This window comes from Hydractinia symbiolongicarpus, chromosome 4 (assembly GCF_029227915.1).
Source record: "Hydractinia symbiolongicarpus strain clone_291-10 chromosome 4, HSymV2.1, whole genome shotgun sequence".
NCBI lineage: Eukaryota > Metazoa > Cnidaria > Hydrozoa > Anthoathecata > Hydractiniidae > Hydractinia > Hydractinia symbiolongicarpus.
In genome coordinates this window covers 10,518,508-10,538,149 of record NC_079878.1, presented here as the reverse complement: position 1 = coordinate 10,538,149, position 19,642 = coordinate 10,518,508, and the positions used below count along the sequence as shown (strand labels likewise).

Below are 19,642 nucleotides of genomic sequence, written 5' to 3'. Positions count from 1 at the left end.
GAAGCAATAGGAAGATTAAATTTTTTCCTGGCACCCATCCCGTAATATCAATCATTCTTTTACCGTAAATTTCGACGACTTCGGCGAGATTCTTCTTGACGTCACAAATTCTTTTGTTTTAAGGGAGTCCAAAAGTCCTAACTTCGGCGGGATTGTTCTTGACACCATAATTCTTTTGTTTTAAGAGGGTCCAAAAGTCCACACTTTGGCGGCAGCCGAAGTCAAATGTTTTAAGCAGAAAACAAAGGAATCGAGAGCAACAAAATCAGCGAAATGCAGCAAAATGTACCGTGAAAACCATAGCACTTCGGAAACAACCTCGTCCCAAGGGTCTTGTGGTTTAAGTCGCTATTACGGAGTGGGCAACAATGACCCTGGAACAGGATGGTCACTTGATACAAAAATGCCCAGTTATACTGAGCATTTTTGAAATTCCAAAGATAATGAGATGCAAATTTCGTGCTCGCCTTAGCTAGTTTAGAAATGGCGGGCGAAAAAAGATACAACATCAAAGAAGCTTTTTGTTGATGAAAGCAAAATTGTCAGACCCCAAGACACCCAAGAGTTAGAGAAAACGACACGCCCAACTACAATTTAAGTGAGAAGAAGAAAAAAGTCTTCTCATCCCCCTTTTTCTTTACACAGTTGGAAATGGCTATCTCGGACAGTGTAAATGGGATTTAAAATAATTACGGCCTCCCCCCCTATTAATCCCCCCTTTCCCCACGAACAGTGTTGATTGAGCACGACATCGGGGCCTTCTAAAACTGTTTCGGGGGGACAAAAACTGTGACAGAATAAGATTTGTGTTGCAAAAGACCAATATCCCAGTTTACACAGTCCTAGATTGTCGGTTAGGAGTGTCTTGAAGTTGTAGGCTTATTTCTGCACCTTTATGTTCCAACAGAACAGCTTGTCAGCTGTTTCTGGACGTCGTTGCTCTGAGATGCCACAAAGTTTATTTACGTTCTTAATTTTGTAACACCATTTTTTGACCAACCATTTTCGTGCAACTTAGTGTTCCGTGCATGTGCATTTTCCGGCTATGGCGCATGTATTTTAGAGACTTTGGAAGTTGAGACGAGTCATTTCCCAACACTTTTATAGCAGAAATTTTTTTAAGCAATAAATAAAATCAGAAAACGCCGTCATTTTTTTAGATGATAGAAATCAAACATCTTAAGCGTGGACACCCAAACGCTGGAAGCTGCATATGAAAGCGCTGATGGAAACCAGCCTTAAGATACGGTTCAGTAATCCCAAAATTACCACTAAGTAAAATAAAAAGTAAAATTTTACCCGAGGGACGAAGGTTAACCGATAAATTTACTTTCCACGTTTTGTAAGTGGTTCGCGTCATCTTGAGTGCTGAGAAAGTTGCAGCAGCAGTGAATTCTCAATAAAATTGGTGAGGGGATAAACTTTTTTGTAGCTATAAAAACATTTAAATGGGAAGAAAGTGTCACAAGAAACCGCAGTAACAAACGTGAATTACCCCATATTTGTTTTTTGTTTTAGAAACATGAGTGTATTTCGTTCACCGTACAAAACCAACAGACAATTTTGGGATTTCACTCAGTCCGCAGATTTGGTTTTGCAGGTAGAAGGAAGGAAATTTTATGTTCACCGTTCCATCTTGTCTCACTGCTCACCTGTGTTTCAAGTGATGTTAGAATCGGACCACTTCATCGAGAAACACCAAACAAGTATAACGTTTCCTGACAAAAGCTCTGCAGATATTCAACAGCTGCTCAACTTCATTTATCCTTTTGGTCATCAAATTACAGGTACCACTTTCATGTAAAGTCTCTTTTTTGCAGATCTGACACTTTTCTCAAAATCGAAAACGACCCCCCCCCCTTACCTTTTTAACAGGCCCAACAATGGTTTATAAAGCAATTCTTGTCATGAGGTTGTCTAACTCTGTTCAATCAAGGGGCGCTGTTTCATCCTTCTCTTGCTAGATTTTCTAATAATAGTTAGCTATCATAGTTGCTGAGTTTTAATATTTATCCATGCGCTTGCTAAATGTTTAGGGTCCTGTACTTTTCGGAGCCTTAGATTTTGGCCATTACCCGAAACTACCCTGGGCAATGGTAAACTTTAATATTTTTTGCTTAGCGCTTTAAGCTTGTGCAAAATAACCGCAAAAAATTATTTCATCAACGGTAGTAATTTTATAACATAAAACACATAAATAATATTTTAGCTGTTATAGAACTCATTCAGGTTTTCCACTAGTTCGCACTCGTCCCCAGCGTCTGTTTTCTCTTTTCTATAACCGGTACGGCGAGACGTATCGCCGTCCACTGTCAGAAGATACAAAATGCCCTAGGGACAAGGTGTTGTGTCGTTCTGGTTGATGATTATTCTTGCTTTCAATTTTTAGTCTTAAACCGTTAACCGAATTACTGTGATCCTTATATGCACCATCAAATCCCTCCTGCGATAGGGAACTTGTCAATAGAGCGAGTTTTGGCTTAGAAGCACATCAACCTCGTCCCCAGGACTCTTTTATGACGGCAGTCCCGTCAGAATATCATAAGCGTAGACTTTGAATGAACATTTTTTTTTTGTAAAAGTGTTTACCATTTTGTCACAGCGAGCGAGCGTAGCCTCGCATGTAAAAAAAACAGTACAAAGCTGTACTAATTTTTGTTAGTTAGTCACTAGTTAGTTAATTAGTGAAAGCGTTCCAAACAAATTGATAAGATACATTTAATTATTTAAAACAGTCGCAAGGCCCGAGATTCAATGTTTTTATTTTAATTTCAGAAAACACCGATGTTGAAAGCTTGTTAAACTTATCCAGAGAATACCAAATAAAGAAAATCAAAGACCTGTGTGAAGCGTACTTACTTCGAAAAGTACCCACGATTGATCAACTCATTATAGCACAAGAGTACGACTTGCCGCTTCTTAAAGATAAATGCTTGAAGCAACTTTCTGACAAAGCTTTAAATGGCTTGCAAGATCATCCTCGATTCAGTGAAATCAATGATAAAAATCGCATACTTATAATGGAGCAACAATTAAAGAAGTTGCAAGTTTACTGCAAAAAGATTTCGCAGATTGCGCAAGCATCCGATATGAGGTATATAAAGAGCTGTTCCCATTCTCGACCACAGAGCTCTTTGAGATAAATCCACTTTCGAGGTTTCCAATCTCAAGGAGCTCAGGGGAAGAGAATGAACTGTTCCTTTTTTCCTAATAAGATACTAGAAATACCAAATTCCGTCGTCCTTAAATTACTAAATTATGAAGAGGTGACGAAAAAGGCGTTGATTAAAATTTGACCGACGAAGGTTTGGTTCAGTGAAGCTGATTTGTAAGCCAAGGCATGGATGCGTTTGACATCTAAAGCGGTCAGTAAATCGGGTTCAAAAGGTACTTCTCGCTACAGATTTCTTAGGTTATTCCACTAATTGTTTCCCCAGCCAATTGTTTTTCCTAGTTTTGTTCCTGAGATAGGAGGATCTGAATATAAAATTTAGATGCCATACAGTAAATGTTAATATTTGACATTTCATCAAAGCATCTCTGAAAATTACTACGGGTTGTAGCAAAAAACTTAAAAAACGAGCATTATCTTAAGCAAGAATCAACAAGGAAGCAAATGTAATCCGTTGTAACTTTTCCTTTTCTTAACTGTTAGGTTTATGCCCATCATAACACATATTCACTGTGGACACAAACCGAAAAATTGCAACAATCCACACTTTATATGTCAAGTTTGCAAAGCTTCCACTCTTAGGAGCTTCATCAAAGAAGAGAGCTGGAAATTAGGGCAAGACAAAAGTAAATAAATCAATCAATTGTCAATAAATCTTTACAGTTCCATCTTTGTACATGCTGAAAATAAACTCTATTTATTTGTATATTTTAAGTAATTTTATATATTTTTATTGTAAAATAAATTATTTTTTATGATCATATATCCGTATATGTGTGTTTCTTGTTTCTCATACTTGACCTTGTTCTAAATGTGTTATACATTTCGGAAATTTCAGAGTGTTCAAGGAAATTTTGGAAAAAAAAAATTAAATTCAGAAAACTATCCTGGCCAAGTAAGACATTGACTCAACGACCAATCGTGATAGATAAAGCCATACTTTTTCAAAACACTTTCTCTTTCCAATGATTCCATTTAGTTAAAAAACGTAACACAGAATTGCTGACATCAGCAAAAAAGATAATTTAGAGTTTTTGACACTTACCAAACCATAACTCTATAACGCAAGAAGCAAATTTGGTACAAGTAGTTTTTTGAAAAAGTGACTTTCGAATTATCGAACGGAGTTAATTTTCATAAATTCTGGTCTGCAAAATACAGAATACCACCTAGTTATCCAGAAACCATCCCGTGTTATACAAAAACACGAACACGAACATTTTTACAAATCAAGAACATTTTTACAAATCAAGAAGCAACAGGCAGGTGATCGTTAAAACATTTTGAAATTTGCTGCGAAATGTAAATGTTCAGCTCAAGATACATCTGCGTAATGCAAATTATTCCTGAAGACCTGAGTATGGTTCATGTCTTCTGCAGGCAAGTGGGACTGATAGTCCTTGTAACTTTTAAGACCTTGTATATAGCTAGAAACCACCTCCACAAGGCTCTACTGGGCATTATCAATAGCCACGGTAAACCAAATGTATACTGACCACAGTGCTTATTATCCTCCCTGTCACCACAATTAACCTAAGCACAACTTGCAGTTGCACTCCATTTAATTGGTTTGGGTTCCTGAGTAATGACATAAAATTGATCTAAAACAATGTATTGGAATTAGAAAAAATCGATACAACATGTTCTGCTTCCACTGCCTCCTTCACACACATGCACCCAAATATAATTCATATTTTGAGCATCATGCATTTGGGACAGATGAGATGTCTTGAGCGTCAGGCACATCAACATTCCTTGAGCGTCAGGCACATGCTAATTACTGGTACTTTCATTCATACCCTAAGAGTCAGGTGTATGAGACAATTCAGATGCTGTGAGCCTTACGCGTATCGACATGCTCTGAGCGTCAGCGAATCGACATGCCCTGAGGGTAAGGCGCATGTTTTCTATAATAGTGCTGCTGATTGTGATGAACTGAGAGTCAGGTACGTTACCATGACTATAATGACTTGTATCTACAGATTACTTTCCTAAACAGCTGGCGAAGGAGAGTCAAGACAAATGAGATGTTCCAACAAATTACACCCAATATATTACACTACAGAGCCAACACATCCCATAGCATAGTGACTTTTATTAACATCAGCAATGTTACTACACAAGTTTTTTAAAACATTGTCACTTAAGTGAATAAATTTGCGATAACAGTCGCTAGACCAACTTCCTAGAATTTTCATAGCCGTTACGGGTATGCCGCAGGATGCCGCCGCTAATGCCTCTCCAATTCCAGAACTGTGTGTGTTCAAGTTACACTGCATTTTTGGGAGACACAAGACATGGCAGAGAAATGTTTTTGGGTAACAAATTCGCCACTTTGTAGAAAAGTTAGTTAGTTAGTTAGTTAGTTAGTTAGTTAGTTAGTTAGTTAGTTAGTAAGTTAGTTAGTTAGTTAGTTAGTTAGTTAGTTAGCTAGCTAGCTAGCTAGCTAGTTAGTTAGTTAGTCGTTTGAAAAACTTAAATCAGGCAGTTATAAGTGTGTGCAATTTCATCATGGAACATTCAGCAAATTTCTTTTTGATCATAATTGACATAAGATGCGCAATCTTTTCTTGCGTTTTCAACACAATTAAGTTTTTCTGTTTTTAAATTCGTCTTGTAGCACCTTGTATTTCAACTTACACGGTACCCAGAACTGGGAGCCGCAGATGAACCCACTATACTACGTGCTGCAATATGTTAGTGATGCATGTAGATATTTTATCGGGATAGCTTATATATAGGTCATTTGTTATCATTGCACATTTCACGAATGTGAAGTATTAAAGAACTGACCTATATATAACTTTACTTTCTTCATATTTTTTTACAAACAATCAAATCTATCTAAAGTAATCTCTTTATCAAGTGCTACAATTATTCATCTGCGCATGTCTTGTCGTCCAATATCTTTTGATCTAAAGAGAAAAACAATTTCATTGGCTAAAAACTGAGGTGCCGAAGTAATGAATGCAAAAAATATCAGGATCAAGGAACGACTTTGTATCCAATGATTAATAGGAAATATTTACAAGATGCACGAAGACATTAACCAAATCTCAGTTGATAAAGAGCTCTTTATTTTTTGTGATATTCGCAATATAAGAGACTATGCGATATAAGAAATTGGGACGGTTAGAATGGGACGCAATACCATTGAACGCTGGGGTTGCGTCTGTTAATTTAAAATAAAATTTCAGGAATTTTAAAAAAAGAAAGGCCTTTTTTAAAATTTTTAAAAAAATTTACAGTTCTAACAAATGTCTTGAAAAAGGCAGGTGGGCCAGATTATAGATAATTCAAACTCCAAACTTGTCAAATTTGTCGTTAAAACTAGTCGTTAGTCCGTGGGAAAATCCAAGAGTTCGCCCGTCCTTTTTATACCGCATTGCGTGCGTCTCGCTACCTGCGCAGCTTAGCTACCATTTTGCGTGACAGACAGACGGACGGACGGACGGACGGACGGACGGACGGACGGACGGACGGACGTATACGGGTATTATAATATAGATTTGGGGTTAAATTATTTTATTGAAATGGCTCTTGTTAAAGGCATTTTGAAGTTATATGAAACAGGGTTTAGGATCCACCAATTTTACAAAAATCTATATAAGTTAAGAAAAAAATCCAGGTAGAACAAAATCCATGTAAAGCATAGCCATAATCGCTTAACGAGCAAATAATCTACTACAACATTTTGCGATTATCATGCAATATGAGAGCATTATGTTATATTCAACTTGCAAAGTACAAATATGTTGTATTTGCTGTCACATGTCATAGTTTTCCTTTCTCACACAGGGTTGAAGGGCTGTACACTAAGCAGAAGGAGTTGACAATAAGTAAATACCGAGGCGAAATAATATTTATTTCTAGGTAAGCCTTTCTTACATTTCTCAAAAACAATGCATAACATGTCAAGGAAGCAATTTTAGGATGACGCTAAATTTACACAGTGCAACTATTCAAGTACGGAATGATAGTGTTATCAATGCCAAACTCCATCAGCAAGCGATGTTTCCCGATTTCGAAGATTTCGGGAAACAAGGGTTCTTTTCGGATTTTGCGCTGCAATCAGTGCGTAAATTTCGCGCATGCGCTGTTAAAAGCGCGTCTAATATAAATTCAATGGTTCAATACTGTTCTTTCCCTCTCACAACAAGCTGTTATCGTTAACTTTATAAATAAGACGTACTTAACAGCTGTTTTCTTTCTTTTTTATATTATGTCGACCTCGACGAAAGCAAGAAGCCCCAATCAATTCAAAAGCATGAAACATCTCCCAAAATAAACCTTGGAGATAAAGAATGATGCAACTATCAACGATAGTTTAATATTTATTAATCTGTCTAAACATTATTAAATAAGGAATTATGTTAGTAATTTCTTACGTCGTCATTGAAAAACAATCTTAAAAGCTTTCCCAACCGAAAAAAGCATCAGAGCTATTAGTTTGGCTATTACAGAATACGGTGGTTGTTATCCTAGAGTAGGAGGCGATTACAATAAAAGTAATATTCTTTGTGCAATGACATCACGTCGATGTTCTCGTTGTAAACTTTACTTGTATTACTCGTACTTGTACATTACGGATATCAGGACTTCTGATTTCTGACAGTGCAAAATACAAATGTTCACCGAAGAAGTAGTTATTTTTATGTTTTTCAGGAAGATTGTTTCCATAATTTGTTCAGCAAGATTAATTTTAAAAAACATTTCAGAGGTTGTCTTTTTATTTAAACTCCCAGTATAGGAAGTCAAAATTCCTCAGTTCCATGTAAAGTGTTTCAACCATATGTTTGTATCTTTTTATCAACAAATGGTCAATTACAATACCAGGCATAGACACTGTACACATGAAATAATGGAGCGCATGTGTGTGAGTACAGTGAACCACCTTATAGTGGACATCCTTTGCAGTGGACACCTCTCCACAACGAGCACTTTACTTGGGAACGGATAAAACGGACACTTTATACCGGACACCTCTATATAACGGACATCATTTCAAGGTCCCAACTGAAATTAACCTTGGAACTGATCTCTCTAGAGTGGAAAAATTGCTAAATTTTTCAATGAAACAAAATTAAGAAACTCTAGTTTGGGTAATTTCAAAAGTCATTGATGTGGAAGGTATTAAATTGTCTTCGCAAAGTCAAGCAATATCTCAATGTTTTTTGTCCAGTCTTGAGCTTGTTTTAGTTTTAAAAGAAAGGTAGAATAAGTGTTATAAGTTTTAGTCTAAGTGCGCATGCATTAACAAAAAAGCTTGTAAGTTTTTCGCGCTATTAAAGAAAATGCAGTCAAATGGAAATCTATAAACGTCGGATACGTTACTGCATACACTTTTTGAATTGTGAGTCATCCCTGATAATTTATTCAAAACTGTAAAAGGGTTTAACTCTTTTAAACGCAGTTAACTCTTTGAATCTAATTGAAGCAAAGTTTTATTTCAACTTAAACTTACATTTGAACACAAAATTTTATCAGAATTTGGCAAATCTGAGTACGTGTAGCCTACCCCTTAAACACTCCGCCCCTCTTACTCGACCCCCTTTCCTTCCATAACCGCCTCGATTAGCTGAAAAATTAATCGAGAATATTAGAAAAAGAAAATAAACAAACGTCCTGTGGTTTTGGATTGGATACGTTGTTTTATGCATGAAGATATTTTTATTTCGTTGTTGCAGAATTCGCATTTTTTATCTTCGTCTAGCTATATGCATATATACTATTTAGCTTGAAACAAATTTTAAGGTCAAAATAATGTTGCTAGTTTGAATAGAGCTAAGCTACTAAAGCTTTCTAGCAGGGAGCTTTATCTAGCTAGTTCTAGCTACTTTATTATTTCATGCATGAAAATATCTTTTAGGTTTTGAGTTATCTAATTATTTAATTATCTAACCACATTTGGTTTTATAGGCAGGCAATAAGATATAAGAGATAGGTAAAGCAAGGCCCCTTTTTGTCTGCTGCTTCTTGCTCTAGCTATTCATACACAAAATGGATTCTTCTGTGATTTGGATTATTTTATTCCACCATATTTGTTTACCACAATCAAGAAATGCTCCTGCTATACATATACCAGTTTCAATTAAGCTCGCCTGTCATAAATATCTTGTAGTTCTTGTATTCAGAATCCACAGCCAACATTGGTTACAATAAATAATCTGCATATAGCTAACAAGCAAAACAACGTATCCCAAACGTCAAAATTTCTGTCAAGTTTAATGTATTGGTTGACTATTTTAAATATATATATGTGAACCAAGGTAGATCCAAGTTTCAGCCAATCTAACTATAAAACATCAGATTTGATATGGTTAAATCTAGGAAGATATATACTTTAGCTAACCAAACCACACGAACTAAACAGAAATAATATCAGATTAATAAGTGCATGTGCATACCATATGTCACGCCGGCTTCAAATAAATGTGTGAACCGTTCAAGAGCAAGAGGTTTATTGTGTTCCACTCCTTATTTATACCCACCATGCTTGTTGTTATAAAGCTACGGTCTTAAGTTATAGTCTATTGTTTTGATTTAGTCAGTGTAGTGTTGTTAGGCCACCATCACATCAGTAAAACTAATAATGTTGGATGCCAAACAAGACTAGTGAACCAGGTTAATCTCATACTGGGAGTCAGTACAGACACACCTGTACATCTTTAACCCCAAGTAACAAATGCTAAACTTTTAATATAACACTATTTAATGTTTTAAGTTAGAAAACATGCACACATAATTAACAATAAAAAAGTATATATATATAAGATAAAAAATATAACTATTTTACATTTTTATTATATTATATATCAAGTTTTAAATCAACAAGTTTACAATTATAATATGACTCATTGGAATCCAGCACTCTCTTTTTTTACAAGGCAATAATTCCTATAGGAACAAGATTATTCTTTGGTTCATGATGCACAGGCCAAAGTCATCAGTAAAATGGCAGATGTATAAAGATGTTCAGGGTCAGTGGTGGTATGATTAAGCAGGTACTATTCGAGTGTTAGTATTTTGCATAAATAATGCAAGACAGAACACTTTATTGCATGCTGTTTCCTCCAGGTTTCGATTTTTTTACAAAATAATGAATTTTTATAAAATGCATATATATGTATATATATAATGAATATTTTAAAGCAATGTTTCAATACTATGCAGGCATTCAACAGGAAACTTATATGTGACTTCCTTCTGCCTTAGTTATAACTGCGTTTTAGACAACCAAGGTTTACCTCTAAACATTAAAGCCAGTTTGTTGGTCAATATTTATGTATATATTGGTCAAATTAGCTAGCCAACTAATTTTACATATGCTTTTATGTTTTAGTGTAATGATTTAGGACCAATTCATGCTTTGAAATATAAAACAATAAAAAAAATGAGCGAGGCAGAAAATTCTCAAGGAAAAATTCTACGATTCAATGCTGATACATCTAGTCCAACACATACAGCATCCAACAAAGCAAAATATCAGTTTACTGGAAAATATAACCGCACAGCTTTAAACAAAAGGATTTCCCTGGAAGGATGGATTGACTCTGAGTTACGAAGACTTTTTCACTGTAAAGTAAGCTTAGTTATAGATATTTTTGCACTTGATATGTAGTTTTGTTTTAAACAATCGGCATGTGCACTTATTCCTGTAAAGATAAATTATAAAAATCAGACCATAAAAAATTAATTTAAAAAAATATATTTGGTTATCAAGATTGGCAAATGTTCTTTTGAAAAAGAGCATACATAAAATAAATTAATTTCAGTGTGTTTCAGATGTTGTGCTTCCAAAGAATATGTATGAATTTCTTTCAATAATAGCCATTTCAGCCCATATGCTGCTTTTTTCATACATTCAAGAATATGTTTGCATGTACAAAAATCTGCAAACCTTAATAGATATAGCTACAGTAGGTATGCAAATAATTTTCTTTTTGCCTGATCTTTATAACATTCCTGCACTGGAAACCAGCAAAGTCATTTTTACTTTAAATACTCTGACGATAAAATATGTCAATATTTAGACTTCGAGCTTTTTGATAGATTTAAAAAACATTATGATGCTTAAGGTGCCTAAAAATGACTGCAGTCTCCAATATATATTTTTTGCCATCATTGAAAAGGAAACTTTTTTTAGAGGGTGATCTGAAATAATATAACATATCAATGTGTTTAGGATGATGAATCATATGATGTAGAGATTGACATTGACATCCTGTTAGAACAAGAAGATAATGAAACATGTACAAATATGCTGCAGGTATTAAACTAATATGGGCTTGCTTTATGTCCTTACTATATATGTAAGTTAAATCAGTTATAGTGCAGGCTTGTTTTTCTTTCTTTAGAAGCTATTAAAGGATGCAAAAAACCCAGTAGAAGTATGTTAATTTTATTACATAAAAAATGTATTCACTCTATTATATACGTATTTACTCTGTTTTTCCTGCATCTATACTATTACCCTCTCTTTAAAAAACTCGCATTTTTGGTATATATGTATATATAGTTTGAAAAAATAATCCTGTCCCTCCGTTAATCTGCATGCAGCATTGCTGTAATTTCTGTTGAGTTTGTACCATATATACTTCACTATGGGCCTAAATTTTGAATGTTAAGGATGTAAAAGTTGTTTTTTTATTGCATGGAGCATATTTGTCTTAAATTTGTATGTGCTTTTTGCTTTTCACACATCAGAAGTCTGTGACTTAAAAAATTGCGGATTTATGTTTTGTCGGAAATAATGAAATAATATTAACCAAATTTCTATGCTTTGGTAAGAAAAAAACCTGCCTCTCTAGTAAACCCAACCTTACCTGCTGCTGGAAATAATAGTAAATATGGTAACATAAAGCTATCATATTATGTAAATTTTCACAAAGCTTGTGGTTTGTGAAATTTTGTGGATTTCATGAGGATTTATTTTTGCAAATTGATTGACTTCAATTATTTTGCGTTAATTCATTTTTGAAAACACATCTTGCAGGACTTTAGGCTAAAAGTATTAAAATATATAAGGTTTTATACTAGATGGTATTGCTAACTAATATATTGATTATATTGTTAGTATTTGTTTTTTTTTCTTTTGATTTTTTTAAAATCAAAGTTCTTATCAAGTTTGACATTTTTACAGGAATTTATAAAGGAGCTGTTGATCAGGATGCAAGAGTTGTAAGTAGACTTTATTCCTTCCTATTCATATACAGTATAACATAGAGATTATACTATTTTACCTATATAAATATTCTGTGTTAAAAAACAAAATACAATTGTGTAATAATTTGTTCCTATGGTAATGTTTTAAATAAAAGTCCCTATATATAATACATGTTTTTGTTTTTTATACATAAACTTATTATAGAGACAAGAATATCCGAGGTACAGCTGTTGATACAAAGGAGCCATCAATTAGCTGTTAACTAAAGTGTAAATTTATTGACTTTTTATTATTTTTTTTTGGCAAAGCATAGTGCAAGTGATAACTTTGAAATTCACTACAAGTGTCAACAACAACTTTTTTGATGACCAAGCCCAATTTTAGTGAGACATATAGCATATGTATAAGCGGGTGATTTTATAGCTTATAAATAAAAAAAAATCGCAGTTGTTAGCATAATATTTAACTTCGCTACCAAAAGATTTAACCAGCCCAATATTTAGCAATCAGCATTCTATAAAAAATATTATATCTACTGAAGCAAATAAATTTACTCGGGATGCACTTATGTTTTTTAGCAAAAAGATGTTATTCAATTTTCTTGTGTTATTTTGCTCATTAAATTTTTATTATTCCTTTGATTTTGCTATTCATAGGAAAGTTGACCTGGTCATTTTAATTATATTCAGAAAAAATAAAATAAGAAAACCTCTGAGATATGTAAAAAAATATGACAGCATTTTCTAAAAATATTTAATATCTTTGTATATTTTCACATTTGTATTTTTCATACTGGGTGATATTGAATGAAATAACATTAACCATTTTTATGTGCATAAATTATTTACCATATAATTTATGCAATATTTATAATCTTGAATTTTTAACCTAATTAATTATGTTTATATATTATATTCTTTTTAGAAATCTTATTAAATATGTTCATTAGTACCTATTTAGTCAGTTTTGATATATGAGTAACATAAATCATTAATATATTATGCTTCCAAATTTATAAAATTGTACAAAAATTAGTTAAAAATGTAAACGAAAATTTATGTACTGATTTAATTTTTTTTTGATTTTTTAGTCCATCCATCCGAGTGTGTATTTAAGTTGTCTTTCACTGCCAACACTGTAAATTACATTGCTAACAGGAAAAAATGAATGTTCTGTTTCGAATAATCTACAATTATGCTGTTAATAACAAACAAACAAAGGGATATTTTTGGAACTAAGACAAAATATCAAAAAAAAATTTAAGTTTGTAATTTACTTTTAAATATGGAAGCAAAGAACATTATATAACCCTATTTATTGTGAAATGATACTCTGTTAGGGGGTGTGGTGGGGGTAGGGTGGGCTGTGCTGTATTCCACCACTTAATCACTTTTTTTTATAGAACTGCTAAAATGTCCAACAAGGCTAAAATGTTATCGTTTTACCTTATTTATTTTGGGATTCTTGGTACCATGGATTTAATCACCTCATACAACTTTTGAGTTTTTCAAGCCATATTAATGAAACTTGCCATAAAAGAAATTGATTAGTGTGTTTGCTGACGTCAGCCAGTTGTTATGATGCCATCGTTATTCCAAGAACACGTATTCTCACTGGTGACTATCATGTAAATTTTGTTTACTGAAGGTTAATTTTATAATTTACTCTTTATGATATTATCTTTTGAAGCAATACAGAGTTAAAACAATGCTAAAAATTAAAATTTTTTTTGAGACCGCGCCAAAAAGTTGTTAAAACAACCTGAAAAATTGTTTTCATGACAGTTATCAAATAAAAACTGGGAACATTAGGGTGTAAAAATGTATATGTGGTTACATTGGTTTGTGTTATAGTTAATCTTAAGGATTATAAAAAGTCCAGTTCCGAAATTTATAAAAAATTACCTTCCTTTTGCCACACCTTCGGGAAGGATTGAAAATCGGATATAAAATGATTTTTTGCTTGATTTTTTCTTTACCCTATCAACTTAAAAGCACTGGTGTAATTATTGCACATGAGAAAATGTTATTCCTCAGTTTATATTAACAATGTCAAATATATATACATGGACATTTAGTGAATAAATTATATTATTTATTCCATGAAAGCAGTCCAGAGTTACTTTGCTTTTTGTGTTTTCATTCGAACAATGGCTTGGCGTTCCCATGGAAGAGACAACAATGACTTGATTAATCAATTGAGGAGTAAGTTGGGATTTGCATATTTATTGTATTTATTAATTGCAGAAATTTGGTTAGTTCGTTTACAGCTCAATAAATAATATGAAAAATAAAAAAACAATCATGAAGGTTCAATTCAGTTTCTTGTTTCTTGTTCTCTGCATTGCACTGATATTGTTAAACAGTTTAAAGTTTGGAGACTTTTTCAGTTAAGGGAAAATGATTGCCATGTTATATAGGTACTGAATGAGCCTTTTTCAAGCTTTCTTTGGCAACTTAAATCCCGAGCACCTAAGTCATGGCTTATTATCTATATTACCTAGAGTACGACGTGTTGACATCAAAGAGAGTGGAGGATGCAATGAGAAAAGTAAATCGGGAACATTATAGTCATCGAAATCCATTTGTGGACTCACCACAGCCAATAGGTGAGTGGCTCATATATTTATTATGTACAATTTTTTGTGTTTTTAAATTTTCAGAGAAAACTTCCGATTTTCAAGAATCAAAATTTTTTGGTCTTTATAAACAGTATGTATCCCTATGGAGTCAAGGGGCTGGATCACATTCCTTCCTACTCCTCGTAGCTTAAATCGTAGCTATGACCTTGTTCAAGCTGTTGGCCAAAGAAAGTTGATTAACGGTTTTGGTTGACCCCCCTACCGTTTTTTTTACCTTACTTCTTGATTTGATACTCAGAGGAACCTAATTTCGTTATTTTCCATCATTTCCCATTCCATTTCATCTTTCAAGCATACTTCACTGTTTGTAAATCCCTCCATAACAAATTTAGCAATATTTTTAAGTTGAATTGTTTGTTTGGATTTATTATTTTAGTTATTGTTGTTTATGGTGCGCATTCAACGTTCTTGTTTTATTTAAAGTAGCTATTTTTCTGCCTCATTTTAAAACAAAAAAAAATTGACTATGACCTTTGATTTTTTACTTTTTACAGTACGAGCGTGTTTGCAATGTCAAGCAGAATAAAACGCATTATGTTTGTATGCAAAACAGATATCAACTTCCCTAGGCCTTATAAACAACGCTTTCTCAATTTTAGGTTACTCTGTGACTATCAGTGCTCCACATATGGTAAGAGTTTTGAGTTTTTTAACTTTATCAGTTTTTTTTAGTTTTACTTACATTTTTTTTACAATTTCTTGATGTTTAAATTAAAGCTCTTGCCAAAAAGATTCTCATTGTGTTCATCATTGCTGTTGTTGTTAAATAGTGAGTGCCAGCAATTTATGTCTCAAGAGGTGTTGATAGACATCTGAAATTTTTCGTGGTTATGTCACTGTCAGTACTACCAATGAAATACTGCAAATGTCTTTAGCATGTTCATGCTCTGCAGCATTTGGAAAATCATCTACAAGAAGGAATGTCTGCGTTGGATGTTGGTTCTGGTAGCGGTTACCTTACTGCTTGTATGGGTTATATGGTAAAGTGGTTTCTCAAAAAACGTTAATTATTTGTTATTTGTTTAGTCGTTTTTGTTGGTATGTTTAAAACTATTAACTATACTATTAATGTATTGGCAACAAATTAACCGGCCTTTTTAAAATCTCCTGAAATTTACCTGGAATTTGAATTGCTTTTTAAATCTCCTTGAGCTTCCTTGAAATTTGTGGATCAACCTTTAATTTTTAAAAAATTGGTATGTACTTTGCGCTATTATTTTTGGCATTGCACCGTAGATTTTTTAATAAATGATTTTTGCTATTTTTTAAAATTCCAGACAACTTTTCTGGGAATTAAAACCCAAACCAAGGCGTTAGCAATGTAGTTAGATTTCTCCATCTCAAATCTTCTTGGATTCACCTTGAATATATCTTCCTGGCCAGTCTTTAGTAGTGTCTGCGAGGTCTGCAACAGCGTTTTTTGTGACGTAAGGTAAATTCTGTGTAGCAGTTTTAACTCATGGTCGATCTAAACGAATTATTTCAGTAAAAAGTAAAATTGCTTTAGTGCAAAAAGATTGTTTTTTGTTATGCGATCTGTAGGTTGGTTTAACAGGGAAGGTTCATGGAATTGATCATATTCCAGAACTTGTTGAAGAATCAATAGCTAATGTCGAGAAAGGGAATAAAGATCTGTTATCCAGTGGTATCGTGAAGCTTCATAGTAAGTAGTCATCAATTTTTTTCTCTCGCTAAATTTGCGAACTATATTCTAACCAAATATTAGAACTTACCAGCTCTGCGACAATTAATTCTCTCGAAAATTAATTCCTGGCCTAATCGCTGAAAAATTAAAAATCAAATTATATTAACAAAGCGACCACCATTTGAAAATGTGTCCTGAACATAGAGGCAGGCTCTGTGGATCTTTAGAAGATGCATTATGCTTTTTGTGAATTTTCTAATCTATACATCCTGTCTATCTTTTAGCTGGTGATGGTCGACAAGGGTATGAACCAGGTGCACCATATGACGCAATACACGTAGGAGCAGCTGCCCCTACTCTTCCACAAGCTGTATGTTTTTAAATCTCTTTCCTGTTCTTCAATATCTAGTTCAATGTGTATTTTTCATTGTGGTTTTCCACAAAAGAAAAATTCGTTGAAGTAACAAAATATTGATTCCCGAATCAATAACTGATTGTTGCTCTCTTATTACAAAACATTGATGACGAACTAAAAGTTTCCGTTAGTTGATAATCCATTATGCTCAAAAGGTTTTTATTGGGCATAAATTTTCAATGAGTTGAAAATATTCTGGAGTTTATATTCATTTTTGTATGGCCTAAAGAACTTTTTAGGCTTTATAATGCAAAAAAATAAGAGAGTCTCAAGACTTGTATCACTTTAAGATGAAAAGCTTTTGGCCGAAAGAAAATTTTGGCGTAATTTAATTTAGTAGATAATGGAATAACTTAAATTGCTATTCATTACCATGGTGATAGGACTCTAAACTGTTAAAGGCAACCATTTTTAATACAAATTTTCTTTTAAGTTTTAAGAAGTAGCATTTACTGTTTTCAGCGCACGCACCTGATCTACGTTTATATAGAATAAGTTTGTCTTAATACAGTCTCAGTAAGATACAGTATACTCTTTATATTTGCTGACAATATTTTTCTGTAGTTAATAGACCAATTGAAAAGAGGAGGACGTTTGATTATACCTGTTGGACCAGAAGGTGGAAACCAAGAGTTGGTACAGTATGACAAGCAAGCAGACGGTTCGATTAAAAAGCAAGTTCTCATGGGTGTTATCTACGTTCCGCTTACTGATAAAAACCGCCAGTGGAGAGGTACAAATATTTTAATAAAACACCTTTTTGAACTAGAAGGTTTCGTAGACGACAGGCTTCTGCAAATCTAAAAAAAAATTTCCACAAGGGCATAGCTAACCTCCACCCCCTCCTGAAAAACAACAACAAAATATAAAAACAACGGTACTTTTTTCGGCCATTTCACGAACTTGAAAAAAGCATCCTGTCGTCGAAGTGCTACTTTTGCACATGCGTAGGTTACGTAAGCAGCCTTTTTTAATACGCAAGTCGCTCTTTCTAACACGATTGTCGTACAAAAACTTTCTGTCACAGTCCACAAAGGCCCAGGAATTTAAGAAAAAATATGTCGGCAACAATTAGCACATTTTAGGAGTTATTATCTAACCAAATAACCTAAAATCCTAAGACCTGAGTTCGCCGCTGCAAACTCAATTGCGTCAACCTTGTATAGAAACATTTTATATAATTTGTTGCAAGCTTGCCCCACTATCTTTCGTGCATGGTTATAGATCTAAAGTAATTATTTTTGTACTTTCTCAATGAAAAATAAAGTTTGAGAAAGGTTTTATACAATGCCAGCAGAAAACTTATTTTACGGCTAAGAAAACTCAGGTTTTACGAAGCAACAAGCTCAGAACTTTGAACTTTTTTTTTACTGTATGCGCCTACTTTTTCTTAAACTAGGTAAGTTTTTGCGACAGCTTGTGACCCTAAACTAAGTAAACCGTTTCCTGACAGTTGATTGACTCTCTTGTATTTAGGACCATAACATCTGCCAAGATGTATCAGAGAATGACGGTTTAAAGAAGAGAATAAACTACCTATCGGAAGAGTAACAAGACAAAAATCTGATAGTCCTTACAGTTGAATCCATGTTGGCGTAGTTTACTATAAACTTTTCGTGATACAACTGGTTTGTATCTATATCTTACTGATTATAAAAGATGCTTTTATTTATTTATTTATTTATTTTGTTCATTTAAAACGCCGTTAGTCCCCCACTTATTAGTCACATCTCATTGCACTTACTGCGCTTACTACAAACATGGAATAACCACTCTGGCGCGATTATTCGGAAGACATACTGTTCGAGTTTCCTTTTAGATTTTTTTATAGCTTTGTGATCTGAAAATAAATAAATTCCTTTTAATGTTGCATTTAAAAATTATGTTGAAATGTCAAATTTTACAGAAATGGGAAGCAAAATTTTTTGGCTTAGATGAGAGATACAAATTGTAGGGAGAGGGTAGGTTAAAATGAGACAATGCATGCTTTGTGATATATATGAATCCAGAGCTAAAAATTTTTAGGCTTGAATTTTGAGACCACAGAAAACCTCGATGTGCAACTTAAGTTTGCATTTCCTGTATTTCTCTTCGAAAAAAAGAATTCGCAAATGTAGTTGTGGGTTTCAGCAAAATCACGGAATTTGGAGAAATCGAAGCAGCTTCAAATCTGCTCATGAAAAATCAGAGAATCTTTTTAAATTTTGTCACAATTCTAAGAATAGGGGACGTTTGTTAGTTAATGAAATTGTATTCTAATGTTGAAAAAAAGTGTAAAAATTCTTTATCTTTGATGATCTATGTCGCAAAAGCTGAATGGTTTATTATAGTAGAAAAGTGCGAACTTTATTAATTCGCCTTTTGGAATTGTCAAAAATCAGCGAAAATTTCTGATGAAATCTTTTTATAAATTTAGGAAATGTTTTCTAAATCTTGCAAACAGACTTGGGCGGATTAAAATCTTTTAGAAATGGGAGTGTGTAATGAATAATGGGTGGATAACGCATTTATTTTTTCACACTGGCTCTCAAGCTGCCCAAATATATTTAAAGGAGGATGATATCTCCTCGATTGGAAATAACGAGCTGTTCAGAAAATAATCA

At 33.5% G+C, this 19,642-nt stretch overlaps 3 protein-coding genes across 3 annotated transcripts; all 3 read left to right on the top strand.

Annotated features, from left to right (window-relative positions):
* The first annotated feature begins 1,298 nt into the window (after positions 1 to 1,298).
* On the top strand, positions 1,299 to 3,945 carry LOC130640663 (kelch-like protein diablo). Its single transcript, XM_057447181.1, has 4 exons — positions 1,299 to 1,408; positions 1,519 to 1,787; positions 2,776 to 3,094; positions 3,656 to 3,945. The coding sequence occupies exons 2-4, from the start codon at positions 1,523 to 1,525 to the stop codon at positions 3,804 to 3,806; spliced, it is 735 nt and encodes a 244-aa protein (XP_057303164.1). The 5' UTR covers positions 1,299 to 1,408; positions 1,519 to 1,522; the 3' UTR covers positions 3,807 to 3,945.
* A 5,482-nt stretch (positions 3,946 to 9,427) lies between these two features.
* Positions 9,428 to 13,400, top strand: LOC130641190 (protein phosphatase 1 regulatory subunit 14C-like). The gene is made up of 6 exons (XM_057447883.1): positions 9,428 to 10,176; positions 10,515 to 10,754; positions 11,358 to 11,441; positions 11,530 to 11,562; positions 12,315 to 12,352; positions 12,543 to 13,400. Exons 1-6 carry the CDS (start codon positions 10,144 to 10,146, stop codon positions 12,598 to 12,600), a joined length of 486 nt encoding a protein of 161 aa, XP_057303866.1. The 5' UTR covers positions 9,428 to 10,143; the 3' UTR covers positions 12,601 to 13,400.
* Positions 13,401 to 13,705: 305 nt separating this feature from the next.
* On the top strand, positions 13,706 to 18,711 carry LOC130641189 (protein-L-isoaspartate(D-aspartate) O-methyltransferase-like). Its single transcript, XM_057447882.1, has 8 exons — positions 13,706 to 14,542; positions 14,842 to 14,946; positions 15,579 to 15,610; positions 15,855 to 15,959; positions 16,522 to 16,642; positions 16,909 to 16,994; positions 17,604 to 17,772; positions 18,516 to 18,711. The coding sequence occupies exons 1-8, from the start codon at positions 14,440 to 14,442 to the stop codon at positions 18,521 to 18,523; spliced, it is 729 nt and encodes a 242-aa protein (XP_057303865.1). The 5' UTR covers positions 13,706 to 14,439; the 3' UTR covers positions 18,524 to 18,711.
* The last annotated feature ends 931 nt before the right edge of the window (positions 18,712 to 19,642 follow it).

Excerpts from the sequence above, each read along its gene's own strand:
- LOC130641190 (XM_057447883.1), top strand. The coding sequence starts at position 10,144 with ATGTTCAGGGTCAGTGGTGGTATGATTAAGCAG. Across the intron at positions 10,755-11,357 it reads GAAGACTTTTTCACTGTAAA|GATGATGAATCATATGATGT; the intron begins GTAAGCTTAGTT and ends CAATGTGTTTAG. Across the intron at positions 11,442-11,529 it reads CATGTACAAATATGCTGCAG|AAGCTATTAAAGGATGCAAA; the intron begins GTATTAAACTAA and ends TTCTTTCTTTAG.
- LOC130640663 (XM_057447181.1), top strand. The coding sequence starts at position 1,523 with ATGAGTGTATTTCGTTCACCGTACAAAACCAACAGACAATTTTGGGAT. Across the intron at positions 1,788-2,775 it reads TTTTGGTCATCAAATTACAG|AAAACACCGATGTTGAAAGC; the intron begins GTACCACTTTCA and ends TTTTAATTTCAG. Across the intron at positions 3,095-3,655 it reads GCGCAAGCATCCGATATGAG|GTTTATGCCCATCATAACAC; the intron begins GTATATAAAGAG and ends CTTAACTGTTAG.
- LOC130641189 (XM_057447882.1), top strand. The coding sequence starts at position 14,440 with ATGAAAGCAGTCCAGAGTTACTTTGCTTTTTGTGTTTTCATTCGAACA. Across the intron at positions 15,611-15,854 it reads CTATCAGTGCTCCACATATG|CATGTTCATGCTCTGCAGCA; the intron begins GTAAGAGTTTTG and ends AAATGTCTTTAG. Across the intron at positions 16,643-16,908 it reads TGGTATCGTGAAGCTTCATA|CTGGTGATGGTCGACAAGGG; the intron begins GTAAGTAGTCAT and ends TCTATCTTTTAG.